At 43.4% G+C, this 25,346-nt stretch overlaps 1 protein-coding gene across 5 annotated transcripts; it reads left to right on the top strand.

Annotated features, from left to right (window-relative positions):
• The first annotated feature begins 62 nt into the window (after window positions 1-62).
• fam161b (FAM161 centrosomal protein B) lies at window positions 63-24,063 on the top strand. 5 transcript variants are annotated; one of them, XM_033027628.1, is made up of 10 exons: window positions 63-89; window positions 7,013-7,344; window positions 10,273-10,418; window positions 11,399-11,809; window positions 13,696-14,027; window positions 14,820-14,947; window positions 18,180-18,347; window positions 18,969-19,068; window positions 22,602-22,756; window positions 23,338-24,063. In XM_033027628.1, the coding sequence occupies exons 2-10, from the start codon at window positions 7,016-7,018 to the stop codon at window positions 23,645-23,647; spliced, it is 2,079 nt and encodes a 692-aa protein (XP_032883519.1). In that variant the 5' UTR covers window positions 63-89; window positions 7,013-7,015; the 3' UTR covers window positions 23,648-24,063. The 5 variants fall into 5 exon arrangements, with proteins under 5 accessions (XP_032883519.1, XP_032883521.1, XP_032883518.1 ...); XM_033027630.1 differs by lacking the exon at window positions 63-89 and adding an exon at window positions 127-296; XM_033027627.1 differs by lacking the exon at window positions 63-89 and adding an exon at window positions 333-701.
• The last annotated feature ends 1,283 nt before the right edge of the window (window positions 24,064-25,346 follow it).

Here is a 25,346-nt window from a genome sequence, read left to right as displayed (position 1 = left end):
CTCAAAATGCTGGAGTAACTCTGCTGGACATGCAGCAGCAAAGATCCTATAGCGGATCTTTGTGCAGCAGCTCTGGAGAGAAAGAATAGGTGCAGCTTGACACAAAATGCTGGAGTAACTCTGCTGGACATGCAGCAAGTCTGGAGAGAAAGAATAGATGCAACTTGACACAAAATGCTGGAGTAACTCTGCTGGACATGCAGCAAGTCTGGGAGGAAAAAATAGGTGCAAGTACTAGACACAAAATGCTGGATTAACTCAGCTGGACAGGCAGCAATTCTGGAGAGAAAGAATAGGTGCAAGTAGACACAAAATGCTAGGGTAGCTCTGCATTTTGTCACGCGAAAGACTGTTAGTTTCCACCTCTTCGTTGGATTCCTTATGCTGTGGAAATTTTAAGCCAATGCTTTGTGCATCCAAGAACAATGCGTGTATTGTGTATTTTGTAAAAAAAATAAATATTAAATTGATAATCCCTTCTTCAGACTGAGTGAATGGTCGCATATGCTAGTTGTTAATGGTGAACATATTTGAGTTACTCCAGCTTTTTGTGTCTATCTAAGAATTACATTGTTCTGTTTCGGGACATATGACAATAAAAACACGCTCTTGACTCTTCTCCACACTCCCGTTCTTATGACCTTAAATAACGACCACAAAGGTTAATGTTAGCGCCTCCGATGGTCACAACAGTCCTAAAGGTTTGTTTGTTTTATGTTTATGTCAATAAATAAATTATATAGAGACATTATTTAGACAAATACATTATATATAAATATATATATATGTGACAATAAAACACCTGTGACTCTCTCATTCTCTGAACAGTTCCCTTTCCATATCATGGATATTTGAGTATGCGATGGGATTCCTCATCGTGGGTATTTGAGTATATAGGATTGGGTATATGGGGTTCCAAATCATGTCTGAAGAAGGGTATCGATCCGAAACTTCACCCATTCCTTCTCTCCAGAGATGCTGCCTGTCCTGTTGAGTTACTGCAGCATTTTGTGTCTATCTCCAAATCATGGATATTTGAGTATATGGGATTGGGTATATGGGATTCCAAGTCAAATCATGGGTATTTGTAGTATTTTATTTCTCATGCATTGGATTAGAACGTGATTATCAATATAATTAGAACACAATAATTATGTTTTAATCCAGTTTAATCCTTGAGGAGTGGGCGGGGCGTTGTTATGATGGACCAATCGGGGCCTGTTGCCAGGCGGTGGGCTGGGCTGGGCAGGGCAGCGGGGAAGATGCCGGGGTCGCTCGGCCTCGGCTTTACCGGAGACCCCGGGCTCAGCAACCGGAGCCGAGGCCTGGCGCGGCCGCTGGACTGGGGCCAGGCGGAGGGGGAGACGGCAGGGGGCCGCGGGAGACCCCAGGTGGGTGGCTCCGCTGGGATCACCGGCGCAGCCTGGCCTGCTAGGCCTCTGGTTGCCATGGGGACGGCGTCGCGGCCTAGATGCGAGGGAGCGCCCGGGGCAGGGGGAAGAAGGGAGGGAAGGAGCGCCCGGGGCAGAGAGAGGAGGGGGCGGGGTGTCGGGGGATTGAGGGAGCGCCTGGGGTCGGGGGAGGGAGGGTCCTCAGGGTAGGGAAACATAGAAAATAGATGCAGGAGTAGGCCATTCGGCCCTTCGAGCCAGCACCGCCATTCACTGTGATCATGGCTGATAAACCGTGCCTACCTTCTCCCCATAATCCCTTGATTCCGCTAGCCCCTGGAGCTCTATCTAACTCTCTTTTAAATTCATCCAGTGAATTGACCTCCACTGCCTTCTGTTGCAGAGAATTCCACAAATTCACAACTCTCTGGGTGAAATTTTTTTTTCTCATCTGTTTTAAAAGGCCTCCCCTTTATTCTTAGACTGTGGCCCCTGGTTCTGGACCCCCAACATTGGGAACATTTTTCCTGCATCTAGCTTGTCCAATCCGTTTATGATTTTATACGTTTTTATAAGATACCCTCTCATTCTTCTAAATTCCAGTGAATACAGGCCCAGTCTTTCCAAGCTTTCCTCATATGACAGTCCCGCCATCCCGGGGATTAACCTCATGAACCTACACTGCCTCAATAGCAAGGATGTCCTTCCTCAAATGAGGAGACCAAAACTACGCATAATACTCCAGATATGGTCTCACCAGGGTCGTGTACAACTGCAGAAGGACCACTTTACTCCTATTCTCAAATCCTCTTGTTATGAAGGCCAACATGCCATTAGCTTTCTTCACTGCCTGCTGTACCTGCATGTTTACTTTCTGTGACTGGTGTACAAGGACACCCAGGTGTCGTTGTACTTCCCTTTTTCCTAATCTGATACCATTGAGATAATAATCTGTGATAATAACCATTGAGATAATATCACTTGATTCCCTCAGCCCCAAGAGCTAAATCTAACTCTCTCTTGAAAACATCTAGTGAATTGGCCTCCACTGCCTTCTGTGGGAAAGGGGTGTTATAACCCTGCCCTCCAGGGGTGATCCTGGAGGGCAGGGTCGTTAAGTCAGCTGGGGTAAATCAGGTTGGTGAGCGGGTGGTAACATAGAGTTGGCAATGGAAATGGATGGGTTCAATTGCCAATTAATTACTGGACAGGAGCATGCAGCAATTCCTTCCGCAGTTTTTGCACAAAGCAAATGTCTTGAGAAACAACTGAAATAGAAATTGAGCAATTGAGTTCATGGTGTGTAATAACATACCAAGTACAATGTATAAACGTAGTAGTGGAGTAATATTAGCCTGTGTTTAGTTTAATTTTAACAATTGATTCAATCTATTTATAGTTATAGGAACAATTATGCTAATGTAACAATTGTACTAAATGTGAGATCCGATGTGTATAAAACCTTTCAGAGAAGAGATACACTGAAATTGTCTGTCTGAAGAAGGGGTTCGACCCGAAATGTTGCCTATTTCCTTCGCTCCATAGATGCTGCCTCACCCGCTGAGTTCCTCCAGCATTTCTGTCTACCTTTGATTTTCCAACATCTGCAGTTCCTTCTTAAACACCGAAATTGTTCTTGCCTTGAGTGGGTACTCTAGCGCTGTCAAGTACAGCTTAAGAGTGATGAATTTAGGATTTGAGAAGACCAAAACTGAGTAAATATATTGAGTAATTTGAAACCTGTAAATAGTTGATAGGTTATATGCCATGGAGGCATAAAGCACAGAAACAGGCCCTTCAGCTCAACTTGCCCATTCCTACCAAAATGTCCCATCTATACTAGTACAACCTGCCTGTGTTTGCCCCCTAAAGTTATAAAGAGCGACTGGATTGGCTGAACGTTTTTTTTTCTGGAGCAAAGGATTTATAAAATCATGAGGCACATAAATAACATGGATGACCACAGTTTTTTTCTCCCAGAGTAGGAAAGTCTAAAACTTAAGGGCATAGTGTCTTGTTTGCAGAAGTATGCAGTCTGCGAATATTATTGGACTTTGTGTTTAATATAACTGCTGGAGTATCCTTGTATGATTAAATGTTTTTTTAATTTAAACAAAAACTGCAAAAACCATTTTCATACATTCTCTTATACATTCAATAATGTCATACTTGAATGGCATTTCTCTACATCGGCGAGACCAAGCGTAGGCTCAGCGACCGCTTCGCCGAAAACCTCCACTAACCAACCTGACCTCACGGTTGCCCAGCACTTCAACTCCCCTCCCATTCTGAATCTGACCTTTCTGTCCTGGGCTTCCTCCATTGCCAGAGTGAGGCCCAGCTTAAATTGGAGGAACAACACCTCATATTTTGCTTGGGTAGTTTACACCCCAGCGGTATGAACATCGACTTCTCTAATTTCAGGTAGTCCTTGCTTACTCCCTCGTCCCCCCCCCCCCCCCCCCGTTCCCACTTAGCCTACTGTCTCCGCCTCTTCCATTCTTTTTCCCACCCACCCCGCCTCCCGACATCAGTCTGAAGAAGTGTCTTGACCCGAAACATCGCCTACTCCTTTTCTCCATAGATGCTGCCTCACTTGCTGAGTTTTGCTAGCATTTTTTATCTACTTTCGATTTTTCCAGCATCTGCAGTTCCTTCTTAAATGTGTCATACTTGATAGTGTTTGCATACTTGATAGTGTTCAACAAAATACCCTTGCCACTCATGCCTGCCTTGTTTGTGGGGCATCTTCAACGGACACAATGTCCAGCAGCAGAAGGACCTTAGTCCATATTAAGTCTTCATGTTGGCTGCACTAAGTTTAAGTTCATCCCTCAGCACATCCTCTTGTAGTCTGGAATGGGCCAGTTGCCAACATTCCCTGACTGACACCCCACTGTACTTGTGCAGGAAGGAACTGCAGATGTTGGTTTACACTGAAGACAGACACAAAATGCTGGAGTAACTCAGCGGGTCAGGTAACACCTCTGGAGAAAAGGAATAAGGGATGTTTAGGGTTGAGACCTTTCTTTAGACTGGCCTCAGATGGAAGAAGGGTGTTGACCCAAAACATCACCTGTTCCTTTTCTCCAGGGATGCTGCCTGATCGCTGAGTTACTCCAGCATTTTGTGTCCAACTTCACTGTACTTCCTAATTATTTGTTCTGACAGAAAGATTTTCTGTAAATTGGCAGCTGTTTACCAATCCAGGCCGCTATCTCTGGCATCACTGTAAGGTTGGGTTAATGGAGAGAGTAACAACTACCTTTCATAGATATCTATTGGCACATTGCAGAATGACACAGATTTAAATTTGAACTATATTTGTGCATGGGTTTGCACGTGACACTAGTAATGAGTTCTTTATTGTGCGTCGCTGCTTATCGTCAGGATATGAATAATCAACTATGGTGTATGCGCTAGTTGAATCTAGGCCAGTCAATAGACAATAGGTGCAGGAGTAGGCCATTCGGCCCTTCGAGCCAACACCGCCATTCAATGTGATCATAGCTGATCATCCCCAATCAGTACCCCGTTCCTGCCTTCTCCCCATATCCCCTGACACCGCTATCTTGAAGAGCCCTATCTAGCTCTCTCTTGAAAGCATCCAGAGAACCTGCCTCCATCGCCCTCTGAGGCAGAGAATTCCACAGATTCACCACTCTCTGTGAGAAAAAGTGTTTCCTCGTCTCCGTTCTAAATGGCTTACTCCTTATTCTTAAACTGTGGCCCCTGGTTCTGGACTCCCCCAACATCGGGAACATGTTTCCTGCCTCTAGCGTGTCCAAGCCCTTAACAATCTTATATGTTTCAATGAGATGATTCCCTCTCATCCTTCTAAACTCCAGAGTGTACAAGCCCAGCTGCTCCATTCTCTCAGCATATGACGGTCCTGCCATCCCGGTCATTAACCTTGTAAACCTATGCTGTACTCCCTCAATAGCAAGAATGTCCCTCAAATTAGGGGACCAAAACTGCACACAATACTCCAGGTGTGGTCTCACTAGGGTTCTGTACAACTGCAGAAGGACCTCTTTGCTCCTATATTCGATTCCTCTTGTTATAAAGGCCAACATGCCATTCGCTTTCTTCACTGCCTGCTGTACCTGCATGCTTACTTTCATAGACTGATGTACAAGGACCCCCAGATCCCGTTGTACTTCCCCTTTTCCCAACGATGCCATTTAGATAGTAATCTGCCTTCCTGTTTTTGCTACCAAAGTGGATAACCTCACATTTATCCACATTAAACTTAATCTGCCATGCATCTGCCCACTCCCCCAACCTGTCCAAGTCACCCTGCATTCTCAAAGCATCCTCCTCACAGTTCACACTGCCACCCAGCTTTGTGTAATCTGCAAATTTGCTAATGTTACTTTGAATCCCTTCATTCAAATCATTAATGTATATTGTAAATAGCTGCGGTCCCAGCAACGAGCCTTGCGGTACGCCACTAGTCACTGCCTGCCATTCTGAAAGGGACCCGTTAATCCCTACTCTTTGTTTCCTGTCTGCCAACCAATTTTCTATCCATGTCAGCACTCTACCCCCAATACCATGTGCCCTAATATTCAGTCAAATGTGGACAAAACAGGAGAGTTTTTGTTTACATCATTCTTTCATTGCTTCATGTTAATTTATTCTGGCACTGGCTCAAAACTACGGTACCACGCTACATTCAGACTGCCAGATTCAGACTTTGAACATGTGGCCTAGTCAGGTATCATTGTTACTAAGCTGCATAACCTTGACAAATTTTGGAATTTATTGTATTGGCCAAAGTTTAGAAATTCATGTAAGATACTTGGTGAATATATCTGTAGATGACAATCCTCCAAGGTATACAATACAAACAAAATGCAAGAGTCAAGAGCGTTTAATTGTCATATGTAGTAACAATGGAACAATGAATTTCTTACTTCCAGCAAAATAACAGGCATGTAAATATAATACTCATAGATAATTTGTACAAAATAATGAGAGGAATAGATCAGGTAGACGCACAGTCTCTTGCCCAGAATCAAGAACCTGAGGACATTGGTTTAAAGTGAGGGGGTAAAGATTTAATAGGAATGTGAGGGGTAACTTTTTCACACAGAGGGTGATGGGTGTGTGGAAACAGCTGCCAGAGGAGGTAGTTGAGGCAGGTAGTATCGCAATGTTTAAGAAACATTTGCACATCGGACATGTTTAGAGGGATATGGGCCAAACATAGGCAGGTGGGATTAGTGTAAATCGGAATTTGGTAAATGGGACATGTTGGGCGGTGTGGGAACATTGAGCCAAAGGGCCTGTTTCCACACTGTATGATTATAATATATAATAAACAAAAAAAATCAATAAATTAATAACCCAATACTAAAATAAAAAAGCCCAAAGTCCTTGGTGCAATCAAAGACACTCCTGAGTTCATTTATACTGAAGACCATAATAATACAGTATAGTCAATTTTATTATGGCATTATTTAGGCAGTGCACAAATTACATCGGAAGTACATATATAAAAGAACAAATCAGATGAATCCACACCCATCAAAATAGCTAATATGCTGTATATACAGATTGGGGATGCTAATTGTTTATTGGTGATTGTAATAAAACACAATATGATTTCTTGGCAGATTATGCCTGAAAATGACACCAATTCAAGTAATGAATCTCCTAATGTTGGATTCAACAAGAGCAACACAGGTGAATTAATGGATTTTCTGAGCCAAGATCAGGGAGATTCTAAGAAGCAGTACTACGAAGGTCTCATTGCCTTGCAGGACTCCTGTAGACAAAGACTGCTGGCACTGGACGTTCAATATGAGCAGCTGACTAATAAACATAAATTGGAACATACGGAAATAAATAAAAACATGGGACTGACAGAAGAAGTGGTCAAATTCTTTGCAATGAATGAAGGAAGAATCTCCATGAACAATAGATCGCTCAAGCAAAATCCATCTGGGTGAGTCTATTGTGGTTAACATGGATAAATCCACTGTTTAGTGCAGTTATGCCCATTTGTTCCCATAACCATTAGTTAGCCCCTTCTGTTGTCTCATTGATTCAATAATAACTTGAACATTGATAGCCTCTCCAAATGTAGCAAAAGAATCCAAGATATTTATCAAGGATTATATCAATATCAATATCTTTCAACACTCAACCCCAGAAGATGATATCAAGATGGATAAGTAAAGTAAGATGAGGAAAGATGGAGGGAATTCCAGATAGTGATAAAAGTACATTCATCAATAAATTAATGACATTCTGGGATGGGGCATGATAGCCAATTATGTCTACGAACCCACTTCATGTTTGTTTACATGCAGGGTGTTTCAAATATTTGTTTTCATCAATCAAACGAAGAACCAATATGTCCGGATACTTCTCGCAATATTCATAATAATATTCTCATTCGCTTAAAACAAAGTTGTAATATTATTTTTATTATCTTTATTCTATTCCCATCCTGCTATTTCAGCTGGTGTTTCCATTAGGGAAGCAAAGAGTAATGGATGGAACCTGTCCAGAGTAAAAGATAATGTATTTAAGTAATTAATGAGCAGTCATTTCCTACCCACAGGACTATTTCATTTCCTTTCCACACTTATCCCCTTCAACACACCACATCTAGGATGTCTCACTAACTTTCTCTGGAATTAGTGAATGTCTTAGGGCTGCTGCCTCACAGTGCCAGCGTCCTGGGTTTAATCCTGACTGTGGGTGCTGTCTGTACGGAGTTTGTACATTCTCCCTGTTACTGTGTGGGTGCTCTCTGGGTGGTCCGGTTTCCTCCCACACTAAAAAACATGGAGGTTTGTAGGTTAATTGGCTGTGGTAAAATTGTAAATTGTCCCTTGTGTGTAGGACAGTGCTAGTGTATGGGGTGGTCAATGGTCGTCACGGACTTGATGGGCCGAAGGGCCTATCTCTGCGCTGTATCTCTAAAGTGTAAAAGTCTTACTTCCCGAAAGGAATCATACAGTCATAGAGTGATAAAGTGTGGAAACAGGTCCTTCGGCCCAACTTGCCCAAACCGGCCAACGATGTCCCAGCTACACTAGTCCCACTTGCCTGTGTTTGATCTTTAATCCCTCCAAACCTGTCCTATCCATGTACCTGTCTAATTGTCTCTTAAATGATGGGATAGTTCCAACTCAACTACCTCCTTGTTCCATACACCCACCACCCTTTGTGTGAAAATGTTACCCCTCGGATTCCTATTAAATATTTTCCCCTTCACCTTGAACCTGTCCTCTGGTCCTCAATTCCCCTACCCTGGGCAAGAGACTCTGTGCATCTACCCAATCTATTCCCCTCATGATTTTGTACACCTCTATAAGATCCTCCCTCATTCTCCTGGGCTCCATGGAATAGAGACCCAGCCCACTCAACCTCACCCTATAGCTCACACCCTCTAGTCCTGGCAATACCCTCGTAAATCTTTTCTGAACCCTTTCAAGCTTGACAATATCTTTCTTATAACATGGTGCCTAGAACTGCACACAATATTCTACATGCGATCTCACCAACGTCTTATACAACTGCAACATGACCTCCCAACTTCTATGCTCAATACTCTGACTGATGAAGGCCAAAATGAAAAAAACCTTTTTGACCACCTTATCTACCTGCGACTCAACCTTCAAGGAACCATGCACCTGTACTCCTAAATCCTTCTGCTCTACAACACTACCCAGAGGCCAACCATTTACTGTGTAGGTCCTTCCCTTGTTCGACGTCCCAAAATGCAACACCTCACACTTCTCTGTATTATATTCCATCAACCATTCCTGGCCAATCGATCCAGATCCTGCTGCAATTTTTCACAACCATCTTCACTACCTGCAAAACCACTCACTTTTGTATCATCAGCAAACTTGCTAATCTTGTCCTGTATGTTCTCATCCAAGTCTGAGGAATGGTCCCGACACAAAATGTCACCCATCCTTTTTCTCCAGAGATACTGCCTGACCCACTGAGTTACTCTTGTGTCTATCTTTGGTATGATGCAATTATGCTTTTAATGTCACACGTACAAATTATTTTTCATACAAACAGCCCAAAAGGGTTGTGCCACAACCCCAATCCTCGATGAGCAAGTGTACAGACACAGTCTGCTGAGTCCGCATGCTAGAGGCCCCATATTTTGGCACCATTTCACACTCCACACTCTAGTTCTTCTGAGCGGCATGGGCGGAAATCGCTTTTAAAACATGGGGGGGGGGACACAATGAGGCCTGATGTTTACAGGGGTCGGCAAACTGCGGCCCACGGACCGGATCCGGCCGGTAACCCGAAATCATCAGGCCCGCAGGAATATTTTTTTTAAATTAGTTTTCGCGACCTGGGAACTGCAGCCAGTCCCGGGGCATGCAGGCGACCTGGGTGCTACTGCCAGTCCCGAGGTAGGCGAGCTGAACTGGGCGCTACAGCCAGTCCTGGGGCAGGCGAGCCGACCTGGAACTGGCTGTAATGCCCAGGTCACAAAACGTGAGGAGGATTGTCCCCTACCTCTCAAAACATGGGGCGGACAGGCCCCCCCCCCAGGATGTCCACCCATGCTGAGCGGTGCCTGTTCTAGACAAGTCCCAGGCTGTTGCAGGCCTCCAGCCTTCTCCTTCCAGCATCTGCAGTTCTTTGTTTCTACATATGTAGATAGGATTTGGATCATATCTCACCATCAAACATGCCTGAGGGTGGGAGATTGCAACCTTCACGTGGTCCACCCTGTTTCGACGAATGCAATCAACCTGACGTGCACAAACAGAAGATCAAACAGAACAAGTTGTCTTATAACTTTAGGTTGTGCACGCCATAGCAAGAAGAAGAAACATGCCTGCCTATTAATTGTTTATCTTACTGCCAGTTCATTTTATTTCTTCACCAGGGATATAATGAAGAGAAACTCCTACTCTGGTAATGAATTCTGCAGTTTAAATGCTTCAGAGGGGAGTGTTGAAAAGGATTATTTGCAGCCAAAGAAGTCCAGCAGACCTAAGAACGCTACATCAGCATGGATCTCACAGATTACAGGTGAAACGCTTCAAATTTATTCTCCAGCCAATGCAAGTTTTTTCTGTCTATCTCATGTGAGTTTGGTTGTTGAAAGAGAACAAAGGGTACATTTCATTCATTGCATGTGGTCAGTTTTAAAGCAGACAAAATTGCAATGGACACATATCAAGTGGAAAGGTGCTCAGTCTCTATGGCATTCCTTGCCTTTTTTGGGGGGGGAAATAACCAAACTGACTTAGTTACAAGGGTGTCATTTATACAACCAAGTAGGAATTTGACAGAAGTTTCTTTACACAGTTAGAATGTGGAACCTACCAGGATATAATGGTTGAGGCATATAAAATCAATTAGTTGAAAGGGACTGGAAACACAGGAGGAAGAAAGGAATCAAAGAATGTTTTCATTAAACAGGAGGAAGATGAGAGGGGATCTTATTGAAACATATAAGATTATTAAGGATTTGGACATTCTAGAGGAGGGATACATGTTCCCGATTTTGGGGGAGTCCAGAACTAGAGGCCACAGTTTAAGAATAAGGGGTAAGCCATTTAGAATGGAGACAAAGAAATATTTCTTCACGCAGAGTCTGTGGAATTTTCTGCCTCAGAGGGCGGTGGAGGCCGGTTCTCTGGATACTTTCAAGGAGAACTAGATAGGGCTCTTAAAGATAGCGGAGTCAGGGGATATGGGGAGAAGGCAGGAAAGGGGTACTGATTAGGGATGATCAACCATGATCACATTGAATGGCGGTGCTGGCTCGAAGGGCCGAATGGCCTACTCCTGTACCTATTGTCTATTATCTATTGTCTCACACCGACCTCAATACTTGTATGAATTATTCAGCCCTAATGTCTTGTCTCTGTGCTGCAGGTACAATGTATTAGGTGGGTGAGGAATTGCACTGTGATTTACTAGTCTTATAAAGCATGTGAAAAGCTCGTGTAGCATTGGTGTTGGACTGCACCACGCATGATTTCTTACTGACTTATTTTGTGCAGTGCCTCAGCCGTTCAACATGACCATGCGGGAAAGCCAGAAGAAGACGGAGGTTTTTCGATCGAGAGTGACTCTGGAAATGGAGAAGCAGCTGGTGGAAAAGTGGCAGAAGGAAGAGGCAGAATGTCAGAAGAAGTTCCGAGCCCTTCCTGCACCTGGTCATGTTTACCTGCAACTTTACGACGAAATCAATGAACAGAATGATGAAAAGAGACGCAAAGAAATGGAGAAACGGCAAGAGTATCTGCTGTCCACACAGAAACCATTTAGCTTTACCAAGAAGGAAGAAGGGAGGAAAGAGAAGTTGAAAGAACAGCTCCATACCTTGGTTCCAGAAGCTGAGAATACAACAAAACAGATAAAGAAAATTCCACGCTCTGTCAAAGATGCATCGATGAGCGAGAAACTCAAAGGTAAAACAAATAACTAATCACAATATGTATTTATAGTCACAATATGTATTTACCATGATCAGTTTGTTATTGTGCAGGAGCATTCTGATCATGTTATATTTTTGAATTGGGAAATATTTCCATAAGGCACAGGCAATCTACAGATGAGACAGTAACACGATCTTTGGCATCTGTCTGTCCAGCTTCTGACCAGAAATAAGAGCTGACTTGACCATATGCGTTGGAGAACCAAGAACAAGGAATGCTGTTTATTTTACTGCCTGTGTCTCTTGCAGTGTAGGACGTGATTGACGTTGGGGAAACTTGCCATGCGAGGCATCTCAAAGAAAATGCCAGCACACCAGCCATGTGTTATACAGCTGCCAAAAATCAACACTCCCCCAATACACATTAAATTATTCAGTTTTGTCGTTCTCGGTTGTCCACATGTAAATGGACTTTGGTACATTCTCATGCGTCTCAAAACATATTGTGGTAACATTCAACTGTCTCTCCAGTCAATTGACAAGAAGTTGCAAAATTCTGCTCAGTAACACTTCATAACAGAACAGCTGACATTCAGTGTTGATGCAGTGTTGGGCCTGAAACCTTTGCCTCCTCTTTCCTAGGGCCATGGTATAACACAGTGCTTTTTTTGTCATGGTACATGGCCAGTATGGCATACCGACAACGCTAGTTTAGTTTAGTTTAGAGGTACAGGCCCTGCGGCCCACCGAGTCCACAGTGACCAACGATCACCCATACACTGGTTCTATGTTATCCCACTCTCGCATCCTACACACTGGGGGCAATTTACAGAAGCCAAACCTTCACATCTTTGGGATGTGGGAGGAAACCGGAGCACCCGGAAAAAACCCACGCAGTCGCAGGGAGAACGTGTAAACTCCGCTCAAACCGCACCTGTAGTCAGGATCGAACCCGGGTCTCTGGCGCTGTAAGGCAGCAGCTCTACTGCTGCGCCACTGTATTCTTAACTGAAAAAGTTAAAAACTAGATTTTTTTAAATCTTTCTTTTTTACTTAACTAAAACATTAATGTGAAACTTTTTGGTTATTATTTTACTAAATTAGAAGTTGTTTGGTAGCAAAATCAAAACAGAAATGGTTATATTGATGGAAAAAAATTGTTGATCAATGTAGCCTAATTTGATATGTGTACTGGCACCTTTTGTCCACTAAAAAAGCACTGGTACAATATATCAATGTTACCAATAATAATAATAATAATAATAATAATAATAATAACAATAATAAACTTTATTACGGACTCGAGGTCCAGACAAGGGGCAACATTACATAAAAATGCATTGCATATTAAAAAAATATATCATAAAGTACATATAAAATCTTAGTATATCACATAAAAGCAACATAAATTATATTAAAAAAAACACAATACATGAGTTAAAAATCCAGATTAAAAGAATGATCAATGTCCTACAACGAGACAACGATACCAGTGTCTCCACAACTGGGATTCGTAGCGTGTAGTGCTAACCCTTATGTTTGACAAGGCCACAATAATTACATTTTTAGAGTCATTTATCCTGCAAATGAATTTATACATGTGGTGTCTTAGGATAGCTTCTAAAGTACTGACTCCTGCAGCCACAAACATACTACTGGCACTACACCATCTAGGTTTCCTTAGCAGTGTTCTTATGGCATCGTTATATGCCACCTTTAGTCTCTGCAAACTTGTCTTTCCATAGTTCGACCACAGGTGCGCAGTGTAGAGTGGTGTGCAGTATGCTCTAAATAGCGACATCTTCACCACATCTGCACACGCACCAAATTTACGCAAGAGAATTGCGTGTCTATTAGCGAGTATTTTTCTCGTTAATAGATGTGTTTTTTTCTCCCCCCCCCCCCCATCATCCCTTAAAGAAAACGAACTCTACAGAAAAATCCGGATTCAGATGAGAGCTGAGGATTTGCTCAAAAAAGCCGCAGCACCCGTGGATCAAAGGCCAAGCAAAAAAACGGTCACTACAAGCTCCATGAGAACAAGACAGGAGAAGCTGGCCTTCCTGGAGGAAAAACCAAAGTTCAAGCCAAGGATAAATCCAGAAATCCCTGACTACACAAAACTGTACAATGCATTTCAAAGAGAAGCAAGAAAGGAGACAAAGGAGACAACAAAATGTGTGCCTTTTGAACTCCAGACATCAAAGCTGCCACCACGTCACAGTAAAGACAAGAGTAAAATCGGATCAAAGGTACATTTTAAACTATTTTCTTTTCAGCTTCACTGTTTGGATTTTGCTTGAAATGACATTCTTTCAACACAGAGCAAAGCAATAACTCAGCGGATAGAGCAAAATCTCTCGGGGACATAGATAGGTGACGTTTCATGTTGGGATCCTTATTCTGACTAATTGTAGTAAGGGGGAGAAGGCTGGAAAAGAGGTGATGGTGGGACAAAGCCTTTCAAATGCACTCCAGAGATGCTGCCTGTCCCGCTGATTTACTCCTATATTTTGTGTCCACCTTCTCTCCAGATGTGCTGCCTGTCCCGCAGAATTACTCCAGCATTTCGTACTGCTTCATACTGGCATTCTAGAGAGTTTTCAAGAGAGAGTTAGATTTAGCGCTTAGAGCTAAGGGAATCAAGGGATATGGGGAAAAAGCCGGAACAGGGTACTGATTTTGGATGATCAGCCATGATCATATTGAATGGCGGTGCTGGCTCAAAGGGCCGAATGGCCTACTCCTGCACCTATTTTCTATGTGAAAAGGTTAAATGCTTTTTAATATATAAAAGATACATGGTGGAATACTTGACTGTAGGTTATAGCTTTTATTCCAAGAGAGAGAAAGACAAGCCCAGGCTTGTCTCAGGTTGATGTATATTGAGACAATGACTGGTGCCATTGAAATGTGTCTACCAATTGATAAGAGAGACAAGCTCGGACTCGTCCCGTAGTGATGTGTATTGGCTGCATCTTGTAACCATGACTAATCATAATATTTTGCAAGAGTAAAATCAATCTTTTCTGTCGCATTTATAGGATTCCCATAAAAACACACAGATTCACTTGAAAAAAAGTAATTCTTTCAGTGATATCCGTTCATTGTTTTCTCATACGCTTCCCATCTCGACAACAAACGCTGCAAGAAAAAGGCAGTCGGCTGTCAGGTAAACAACCCTGGGTTTAAGCATAAATGGTCATTGTTAATACACCTGATGTTTCTATTTAGTTTGTTGAAAATAAATGGCGTAATAATGGATTATGGAGTCTGTCTGTGTCTGAGCTTATATTGTCACCTGTGATCAGTAATTAAGCTAAGAGGTTTTTGCTTGTGTTAAATGTGGGCTGAGGCTCCAGCATCTTATTCCACTTAATGAGTTTCCTTCAATGACCCTGCACACACTCTGCCCATGAGCTTTATACTCAAACAATACGAGTTGTTCCTGCTCCTCTGTTCTTTACTCTTTGCCATGAAAATTACCCCCTTTTATCCAATTCCCTTCTGAAACCTCTCCATCTTAATACTTTTCCATGTTAATTAGAGCAGGGTGCATGAGGTCTGAAGAAAGTTCTCAACCCAAAACACTACCCATTGCTTCTCTCCATAGGTGCTGCCTGTCCCACTGAGTTACATTTTGTGTCTATCTTGAAGGCGCATAAATGCCTTTTTCTTCATGTCAGCTCTGAATATTTCTCACCAATTAACTTAAATCTGTTTGTTATGGTTATTGACCTTTCAGTATTTGCACATTTTTTTCCCTTAGCTACTCTTTCAAAAGCCTATAGTTTAAGCACCTCTAGTAACTCTCCCTCTTCTTTCTACTCTAACTGGTTTACCTTAGTTTTTCTGGACTTTCATCCCCTGCGACTAGTTTAATAAAACTTCCCTGTGTCTACTATCGGCCTTGACATGCGTTCTGAAGCTTGGCCCTCCAAAACTGTCCAGAGTAACCCATCTAAAGTCTAGTTTTACTCTGTTCTTTTATTAATTCCAGATGCTTTTTTGATAAACTCACTCTGCTTCCTTCAAAAACGTGTGTATGTACAAATCCAATTCAATATTTATCCTACAGTCAACATTTTTTTCAATTGTTTAATATTTATGGGTGTTTACTACATACAATTTGCATTGTTCTTACATTACAGTGCTGTAAATGTAATGCAGTGACAACATAGCACAAAATGGAGGGGTTCCTTACTTTTATATAATCCTTTACTGTTTCTTGGTCTTTCTTCATTTAGCATTCTCAATATTTATATAGAGCAGTCATGCAAAGCAACCAGAAAGATCTTGTTCTTGAATAACAGCCAGCAGCTTTGGGTTATTGTATGATGACTAATAACCCACTAGTATACAGCAATCAACAACAATTTAAGTTGAAATTGCAGCAAAAAAACAATGAATGCTTGTTAAATCACTAATTGAAACATGTAACAACTGCATCTCGAAAGATTTGGTCAGCTTAATGTCCCCTCCATTACTGAGCTGTTACCATGACTGCTTGCTCTTTAAACTTTAAGGGCCTGTCCCACTTGGGCGTCATTTGCGCTTCACGCAGGTGGCGCGCGAAGATTTTGTGAATCCCAAAATCCTGGGGCGACCGCGCGTCACTGCCTACGCCGCCACGCCTCACCACGCGCCATGCGCGCGTAATGCACGCCATGCGCGCATCACATGGGATGTAGGAGGAAACTGGAGTACCCAGAAAAAATCCACGCGTTCACGGGGAGAACGTGCAAACTCCATACAGAGAGCACACGTAGTTAGGGTGGTACACAGCTCTCTGGCGCTGTAAGGCAGCAACCCTACTGCTGCACCACCGTGTCATGTGCTACTTTACAAACTGTTGGGAATGTTGTGCAGAATTAGTTGTTCATGGCTTTTGTATCAAGTCATCGAGCTATACAACGTAGACACAGGACCCTTGAAGAAGGATAGTTGTCTGACCTTTTGACATTGTTGGCAAGACAAGATGACGAAGGTCCTACCCTTGGTCAACTTTTACATAGTGTATAATAAATGTTCTTGATCAAAGGATTTTAACGAGCAATGAATAGATGGAAACAATTGAGGAGATTGAACAAGTGGGATAGATCATGGACACATCCAGGAGATTGGAAAGGAAAGGGAATACAAAGATGGATTTAATACGCTTCTGTCAAAGATTTTCACTATTGATTGTGGCTTGGCTTTGAACTGGAGGAGGGGTAAGTGAGATTCCACTTGAATGAGAAGGGGGTCATTGATCAGCTTTTATTTTTAAGGAGTGTGATGATGATGATGGAAGATTTTTAAGGTGAGAGAGCAGTACGAAGGAGATAAACCATTTATAACGAGGCTAGAAATAAAGTGCTGGAGTAACTCAGCGGGACAGGCACCATCTCTGGAGATGTTTCGGGTCGAGACCTTTCTTCAGAAGAGGTCTAGAGAAGGGTCTCTACCCGAAACGTCACCCATTCCCTCTATCCAGAGATGCTGCCTGTCCCGCTGAGTTACTCCAGCATTTTGTGTCTATCTTTGGCATCTGCAGATCCTTCCAACAATGAACCATTAATAACATTGGGTAACTTGGGGAGCATGAAAGTGAAGCAGGGTGGACATCATGTGGTGGGAATAGGCTCAAAGGAGCTGGGTCTGGATTATGGCCAAGGTAGCAGTCAACAGGAATGGTCTGGCATTTTATGTTTTTTATTGCAGTAGATAATAAGATAGATTTTAATAGCAAAATGCGAGATATGTGAAACGTCCAATATCAAAGAACCTGCATGGCAGCCATCATCAGTTCACCCAGCTCAACCTATATAGTTCAACAACAACAATGCGATAATAGCCAATAACAACTTAAACATATCGTCAACCACAACTCCAATTTAACTGCCAACAAATTGATTATTTAGCAGCCCAAATACAAATAACACTTGGGAAATATCCAAGAACTTAGACAGGCATGTCAGCCAATAACAGCTTGTGTTTATATACTTTGGCCAGCTACAATTTATACTTGGAATAGCCAATATATACTAGGATAACAACCGACAAATCTGCACTTGTGTCATAGCCAACTTACATCAGCATTAACTTTTTCCTGTCAAAATTCCATTGTGGAATTTGGAGTTCAGGAAGCCATTGTGTCCATGCCAGCTAGAGTTGAAGTTCGTTGTGTAACTCAGACAATTCCAGCTGTCAGTTATAGTCTTGAGTATAATGGTTCATCAAGTACCCTGGCAGGAACCAAAGCTTTTAAGCGATGCCCCAGCACTCATTCAACAATGACCCAGCACCCATTTAGTATTACACCAGGACCCATCAAAGGTACATTTCTATGTCAAGCACTCGTAACAGTAGGAAAACAAAGTTGTGTTTCATTGTATTGGATTTTGATTATTTTTATCCCTCAGAAAATCTCTGGAAGAACGAGACAAGCATGATGTAGAGAAAGCTGAATGGACGGAGAGGTATAAAATGAATGTTCACGACATGCGCAAAACATTACCAATCCGGGCTAAAGCAATGGATCCTCATCAGAGCCTTGCTGAGACCTTCAAAGGAATATTGAAAAAGCATAGGTCTGTAAACTTCTATTTTCGGTGTATAGAACATGTAAGACTATCTATTGTATTTTGTTTAGAGATACAGCATGGAAACAGGCCTTTCAGCCCAGTGTGTCCATGCTGACCAGAGGAATGCCCTGTGACCTGTTCACACTAGTTCTCGCCAGTTATCTCACTTTCTCATCCACCCCCTACAGACTGCGCCAATTTTACAGAGGCCAATTAACCTACAAACCTGCACGTCTTTGCGATGTGGGTGGAAACTGGAGCACCCGGAGGAAACCCACACTGTCACAGGGAGAACGAGCAAACTCCACACAGACAGCACCCGAGGTCATGATCAAACCTGGGTGCCTGGCGCTGTGAGGCTGCGGCTCTACCAGCTGCACCACTGTGCCCGCCAAAATATGACATATAAATGGATTACCTGCCATGTGTGTCATTGCTGGTCATGACTATTAACCCATTTTAGTGGAAAAGAAACGAACCATGATATTACTTCAGAGATGATGAAATTATGTATTATCTCCCCATTATTTCCCTGTCAACCAACTCTGCCAAATTCTTCCTCATAATTTAGCTATGGCAATGGCCTTCTCCTGTATCTATTGCTTAATTTTCTATCACAATTTATAGGCAGACGGACCTCAAGAGAAAGAACGAATACAAGAAGGAACTAGAGGCGATGAAAAGGCGAGTCTGTGGCAGACCGTACCTTTTTGAACAAGTCTCTCAGGTAAGGGTGTTAGAAGACGAAAAGCTCAATCAATTTGTGAATCCGAGAGACGAGCATTATTGCATAATAATTCAGTTTGGAAATTAGACTCGGGAAGTCTTCTGTGATTTCTAATACACTCAGATGTTTGAATAGGCTGTGGGCCGAGGAGCTTTTTCGTTCAGGTTCGTGACCCAACTCACGGAACCACCTGAATTTTTAACATATTGTGTAAAAATATGATCTAAATCATACCTGAAACTCGTCAAGACCAAAACCCGCACATTTTTAAGAAATATGTGAAAACCTCAAATTTCCTGAGTAGTAATTGCCCAATCAATGCACGTTTGACATTGAGGTCGGACGCAAATTGACCAATCGCGCGCTTTGTTTTATGGCCGCTAGGCAGCGAGGAACCTGGGATCATGGCTGCCTCCTCATTACATCAAAACAATAACAAGGTTTCCATGGAATAACGATAATGCTCACCTTGCTGATCATTTTGTTTTTCAATTGATTTATCTTTATAAAGTTATGATGTGAACTGTTAAATAAAAATTATAAATAACAAATGTAGAGCTAGGGTTAGGATTAGTCGGACAGTCAGTTAGTCGGTCAAACGGCCAGTCTGTCGGTCGGCCGATGGATGCTGTGGAGGATCGGTCAAGCTGGGCGGGTGGTGAGAGTTGGGCTAGGCCTCCGGTGGGTGGTGAGAGTGGCCGGCCAGGCTGGGCCGCCGGTGGGTGGTGAGAGTCGGCCAGGCCTCCGGTGGGTGGTGAGAGTGGTCGGTCAGTCGGGCTGGGCCTCCGGTGGGTGGTGAGAGCGGTCAGTCGGGCCGGGCCTTCGGTGGGTGGTGAGAGTCGGGCCGGGCCTCCGGTGGGTGGTGAGAGTGGTCGGTCAGTCGGGCTGGGCCTCCGGTGGGTGGTGAGAGCGGTCGGTCGGGCCGGGCCTCCGGTATGTGGTGAGAGTTGGGCCGGGCCTCCGGTGGGTGCTGCGAGTGGTCAGTCGGGCTGTCGGTAGGCCGGTGTTGCAGCAAGCGTGCGGGCGGTCTGACAGAGCCGGTGCTATGGTGGTGCTGAAGGCGGCCCGGGCGGCGTGCTGCTCCCCACCATCATCACCACCAGAAAGGCATGCTGGCCGAGGTGGACGCGCTGCGGGGCCACACGTACGGAGCCCGCAGCCAAAGCCCGGAGCCCAAAGCGGCTCCAGCTCCAGCCGTGGGCAGCTCTGGAATGGGAGCAAGTTAGGGTTAGGCATTTTCCTGTCAGCCTGGCATTGCCCCACTCTGCACATTGGGGTTCAGTAAACGGGGAACCCACAGAAACTGGCCTCACCCATTAATTAGCCTTGCTCAGGTGCCGAACCTCTGCGGCAGTCTCATTAAAAAAAAACTCACAATTATATTCATTATATTATTTTTACATTATACATAATTATATATGATTACAGTCATATTCACGTCATATATATATATATGGGTGTTGGACACTAGATGGCACTTACTTTTTTGATCTCATTTTCTAATTAGTTTAATTAATTAATGTGCAACTTTTGGCACTGACGAGTTATGACTTCCTTCTCAATTATATTTTTTCTAAATCTGTGCAAATTTCATGTAGTTCCAAGACATGGGTCACGAAAGTTGATCTCTAGACACATTTTTGATGCTCGACCCACTGCCTAGAAGTCAAATAAGTGCACCCAGCGGCCACAATACATATCTCTAGGACCTCTTTTCTCACTACACATTTCCTAACAGAGGCATTGGCTGACTAAAGGGCCTGTCCCACTGCGGCGACCTAATTCGCGAGTTTAGATGAGTTTGCCCTCGACTCATACTCGCAGCATGATCGACACGAGGTCCTAGGAGGTCTTTGTAACTCTCCTTCATGCTTGAGAGTAGTCCCCTCGTACTCAAGGCCTCAGCAAGGTCACGGCATTTTTCTCAACATGCTGAAAAATGCCCGCGAGTAAAAAAAGATCGCCATAGAAAAAATCGATATTTTTTTACTCGTAGGTTTAGTCGAGGTAGGTCGTAGTAGGTCGTAATGCTATCGTGGGTAGTCGAAGGCAATCAAAGGTAATCGGAGGTAGTCGAAGGTAAAGCTCGTTGAGAAAAAATAGGTAAACCGACCGGTAATGTTAAATGCCCGCTAAAGTTTATTAAAAGTTGGCTGGCTTCTTAAAAGTGTCTCCACCCCTTCTCCACTCCTTCTCTCCCCCTCTCTCCCCCCCCCCCCCCCCCCCCCTCTCTCCGCGCTCTCTAAAGGACTTACCGTAACTGTACCAGCCATCTTTTACTTTCCTGTTCATCGCGGGTGTGAATTTCAGACAGCGCTCCCCCGCTTTCCCTGGCCCCCGCCTTTGCGATGTGTGTGTGTGTGTGTGCAGACACATCTGGTGTGTGTGGCTATCAATAAAAGCAAGGAAGATAGACACAAAGTGCTGGAGTAACTCAGCGGGTGAGGCAGCATCCCCCGAGAAAAAAGGTGACATTTCGGGTCAAGACCTTTCTTCATACTGAGAATCAGGGGAGAGGGAAACTAGAGGTATGGAAAGGTACAGAAGAAATCAGAGCTGGCACTGATGGACATGGAGCCCATAATGGTCCATTGTTGGCCTTGGAGGTGGTGACAACGAAGGGATACGAACAGTGAAACTAGCAGGATGACTAGGATGGGGGAAGGATGGAGAGAGAGGGAAAGCAAGGTTTAGTTGAAATTAGAGAAATCAATAGTCATACCGCTAGCAAGGTCTGTGTCAGTAGTGAAGGCCTCAACTTTCTCTCTCTTCTCTCTCTTACTGTCTATTATGCCTCCTGGCATGTAGGGCAGCAACGAAAGTCCTCCACTCCTGTCTGTCCTTGGCTAGCTCCTGGACGCTATCCCAGGTCAGGTCCATTCTTTTCATTTCCTCCTCTACAGTTCAACGCCAGGTGGTTTTGGGTCTCCCTCTTTCCCTTCTCCCTTCCAGTGTCCAGTGCAGGGCTATTCTTGGGATGCTGTCTGATTCTCTTTCACCATTGACATTCATCCTAGCATCTGTCGATAGCCCTGGAAGTCCATCATGCCCAGTAGTGTTGATTCCTTCAGTTGCTGTTTCCGTAACATATTTGTTTTACGAGACAGGGTTGTGCCCTGTGCTCAACCTCCAACCTGGAGGACCAGTGGATCGCTCTCCGTCTCGCCTCTACCCTTCGACCTGTCCAGCATGGGAGACCCTAACAGGAGGCGAATCTCCCGCTGGCATAGCTCTAGGGGTCACTGAGACACACAAGCTCCCCGACCACGACAAGGTTGCAATCCAACGGGGAGGCCTCAACTTTCACAGCTTAGAAACACAAACAATCATGATTTATGCTGCAATTGGAGACTAGAAGTCAGTGACTTCTATCCATCATCAGAAAATGCAAAAGTCTTTCAAAAGGGGAAGAGTCTTGTTGGAGAGAAAATGAAGCTGAAGATAGAAATAATTTAATTTCCTTACCTGCACGGTGAAAGAGTCTGCCATTGATCTTTACTTTGTGCAAAAACATCTTTTTTTTGTTCTGCCAGAAAAATGCCACCTTTGAGGCCGAGAAACGTTACCGTGAAACGTTGCGGCAAGCTGGGGTGGATGAAGAATTTGTGAGAGATAAAGGAGGAAATGCAGAGGATATTCCTCTCACACTATCTGATCTTGAAGACAGCATCCATGAGAGTGAACGCAGGTAATCGATTTGTGGCATCAGAATTGGCTATTTGGGTCATTACTAAGAATGAATGAATGAATGAATATGTTGATTGGCCAAGTATTCACATACAAGGAATTTGCCTTGGTGCTTCGCCCGCAAGTGACAGTTAAGTGTTAAATGATCTGCAGTGACAGTTAAGAATGATACATAAAACATTAAAACATTATTGATTAAACATGTGAAAAGATCACTCAATCCAACTATGATAATGCATATCCCCATGTTATGGAGAGTTGGTGTTCCCCAAAATGTGTCTATAACGTGAACCCTTGATAAAAATTCACAATTTGTTTATTTTGCATTTTGTGCTGATATCTTTTTTTTCCCCCTCACATTCTGAAAGAGCAAATTCGTATTCAACATCTCACATTTTTTGGTAATGATTTGTGAATTAATTAAGGGTGAATTTCAGTTACCTTAACTGCAGTAACGTAGGGGTAAACTATATATCCTTTTAAACCTTCAAACATTCACAGAATATTGTTGAAGATCCCCTCGATATTAGGTTCGGTCCAATCAAGAACCAAGGGCAACCCAATTATTATTTTGTGTCATAGGACAGGAAAGCATAAGAATAACTGGTCAAGGGAATCTTTGGAAAACTTTAGGTCCTTGTATGAAGGAAAGAACAGGGATGAAGAACAGGACGAGGATGGAGAGAATGGAGAACAGGATGAAGATGGAGAGCAATATGAAGATGAAGAGCAGAACCAGGATGAAGAGCATGATGAGGATGGAGAGAGTGGAGAGCAGGAGGAGAATGGAGAGCAGGATGACGAGGAAGACCAAGAGACAGTTTCTGATACTGATCAGGAGCACCATTTTGATTCTCATGTACGAGAGAATTCAACCTGCGAACTGGACTAGTAATTCTGTCCTTTAAAATAGTCATGTCCTGATTTTATTAAGGACTTTTAGACAATAAACAATAGGTGCAGGAGTAAGCCATTTGGCCCTTCGAGCCAGCACTGCCATTCACTGTGATCATGGCTGATCATCCACAATCAGTACCCCGTTCCTGCCTTCTCCCCATATCCCTTGACTCCGCTATGTTTAAGAGCTCTTTTGGCCACTTGACTTTATTTTGCATTGAAGCCACATTTGCACCAGCTGGCTTTGATAGGATAACGACAAACTGCCAGAAAAATGTGCCACTTAAACTAACCACATGCACCTTCCTCTCTGTGGAAGGTCTGTGGAATTCTCTGCCTCAGAGGGCGGTGGAGGCCGGTTCTCTGGATGCTTTCAAGAGAGAGCTAGATAGGGCTCTTGAAGATAGCAGTCAGGGGATATGGGGAGAAGGCAGGAACGGGGTACTGATTGGGGATGATCAGCCATGATCACATTGAATGGCGGTGCTGGCTTGGAGGGCCGAATGGCCTACTCTTGCACCTTTTGTATATTGTCTATTGTCTCCAGCAGACTAAAATTGTAAGTATAAGCAAAACATTGAGCTTCACATAACATCATGTTTTTCAAGGTGTAATATGTTGAAGGATTTGTGCTGTTGATGCACTGTGTTTTATTCATTTAGATCATGTTGAGAGGCATTGGGCTGGAGGCAAAGAATGTTCTTTTACTCCAGGTTCCGTGGCCCAACAAAATTGTACATTGACTAAAACAGCATGCTACATCTCTGCAAATGTCTCCTCATCTTGAAATAATTATTTTAACTTTCTATTTGCAGAAAACATCTAGTAATTAAATAAGAGAAAACTTTATTCTTTCCCACGCTTTTTAAGTTTAGTTAAGAGATACAGCGTGGAAACAGGCCCTTCGGCCCACCGAGTCCACGCCGAACAGGGTTTCCCGCACCGGTCACGGGGAGAACGTACAAACTCCGTACAGACAGCACCCTTGGTCTGGATCGAACCCGGGTCTCCGGAGCCGCAAGCACTGTAAACGTGCAACTCTGCCACTGCGCCACCCTACTCGGTAGTAAATTATATGTTACGTAAATCACAAATTTAAATCTATGGTTCCTCATCCCAGCTCCCAATGTGTAGAGGTCTTCAACATTTAGAAGTCATTTGGACAGATACATGGATAGGAAAGTTTTAGGGGAATATGGGCCTAACACTAACAGGTGGGACTAGTGTCGATGGGGCATCTTGGTTGACATAGGCAAGTTAGACTCAAGGTATAAAAACAAAATGCTGGAGTAACTCAGCCGGACAGGCAGCATCTCTGGACAGGAGTGGGTGACGTTTCAGACGGAGAGTTGTTTAGACTGAAGGGAGCTGTTTCTGTGCTGTATAACCACAGTATGATCCCTTCCTAGTTAGTTCCATTAAGCTTGAAGACAAGATCACCCTTCAAGCTTTTATTGATTTAGTAGGGTCTGAACATTAGACATATGTAAGCTACTACTGCTCTGCTTTCATTTGAATACTTATCACCAAGATCTTTTAACTGCAAGCATTATTTCTTTAATAGTGCAACTGGATTTTTTTTGAGTATTTAAATAGAATAACTCCATTCAGATTTAAAGTTTTATTCATTTATTATTTTAGGATGGAAATTAAATTATGTAAACTGTAGGAACTCACTAATACACTTGCTGCTT

The sequence above is a fragment of the Amblyraja radiata genome, chromosome 9 (genome assembly GCF_010909765.2).
Source record: "Amblyraja radiata isolate CabotCenter1 chromosome 9, sAmbRad1.1.pri, whole genome shotgun sequence".
NCBI lineage: Eukaryota > Metazoa > Chordata > Chondrichthyes > Rajiformes > Rajidae > Amblyraja > Amblyraja radiata.
This window is presented reverse-complemented; position numbering and strand designations above follow the sequence as displayed.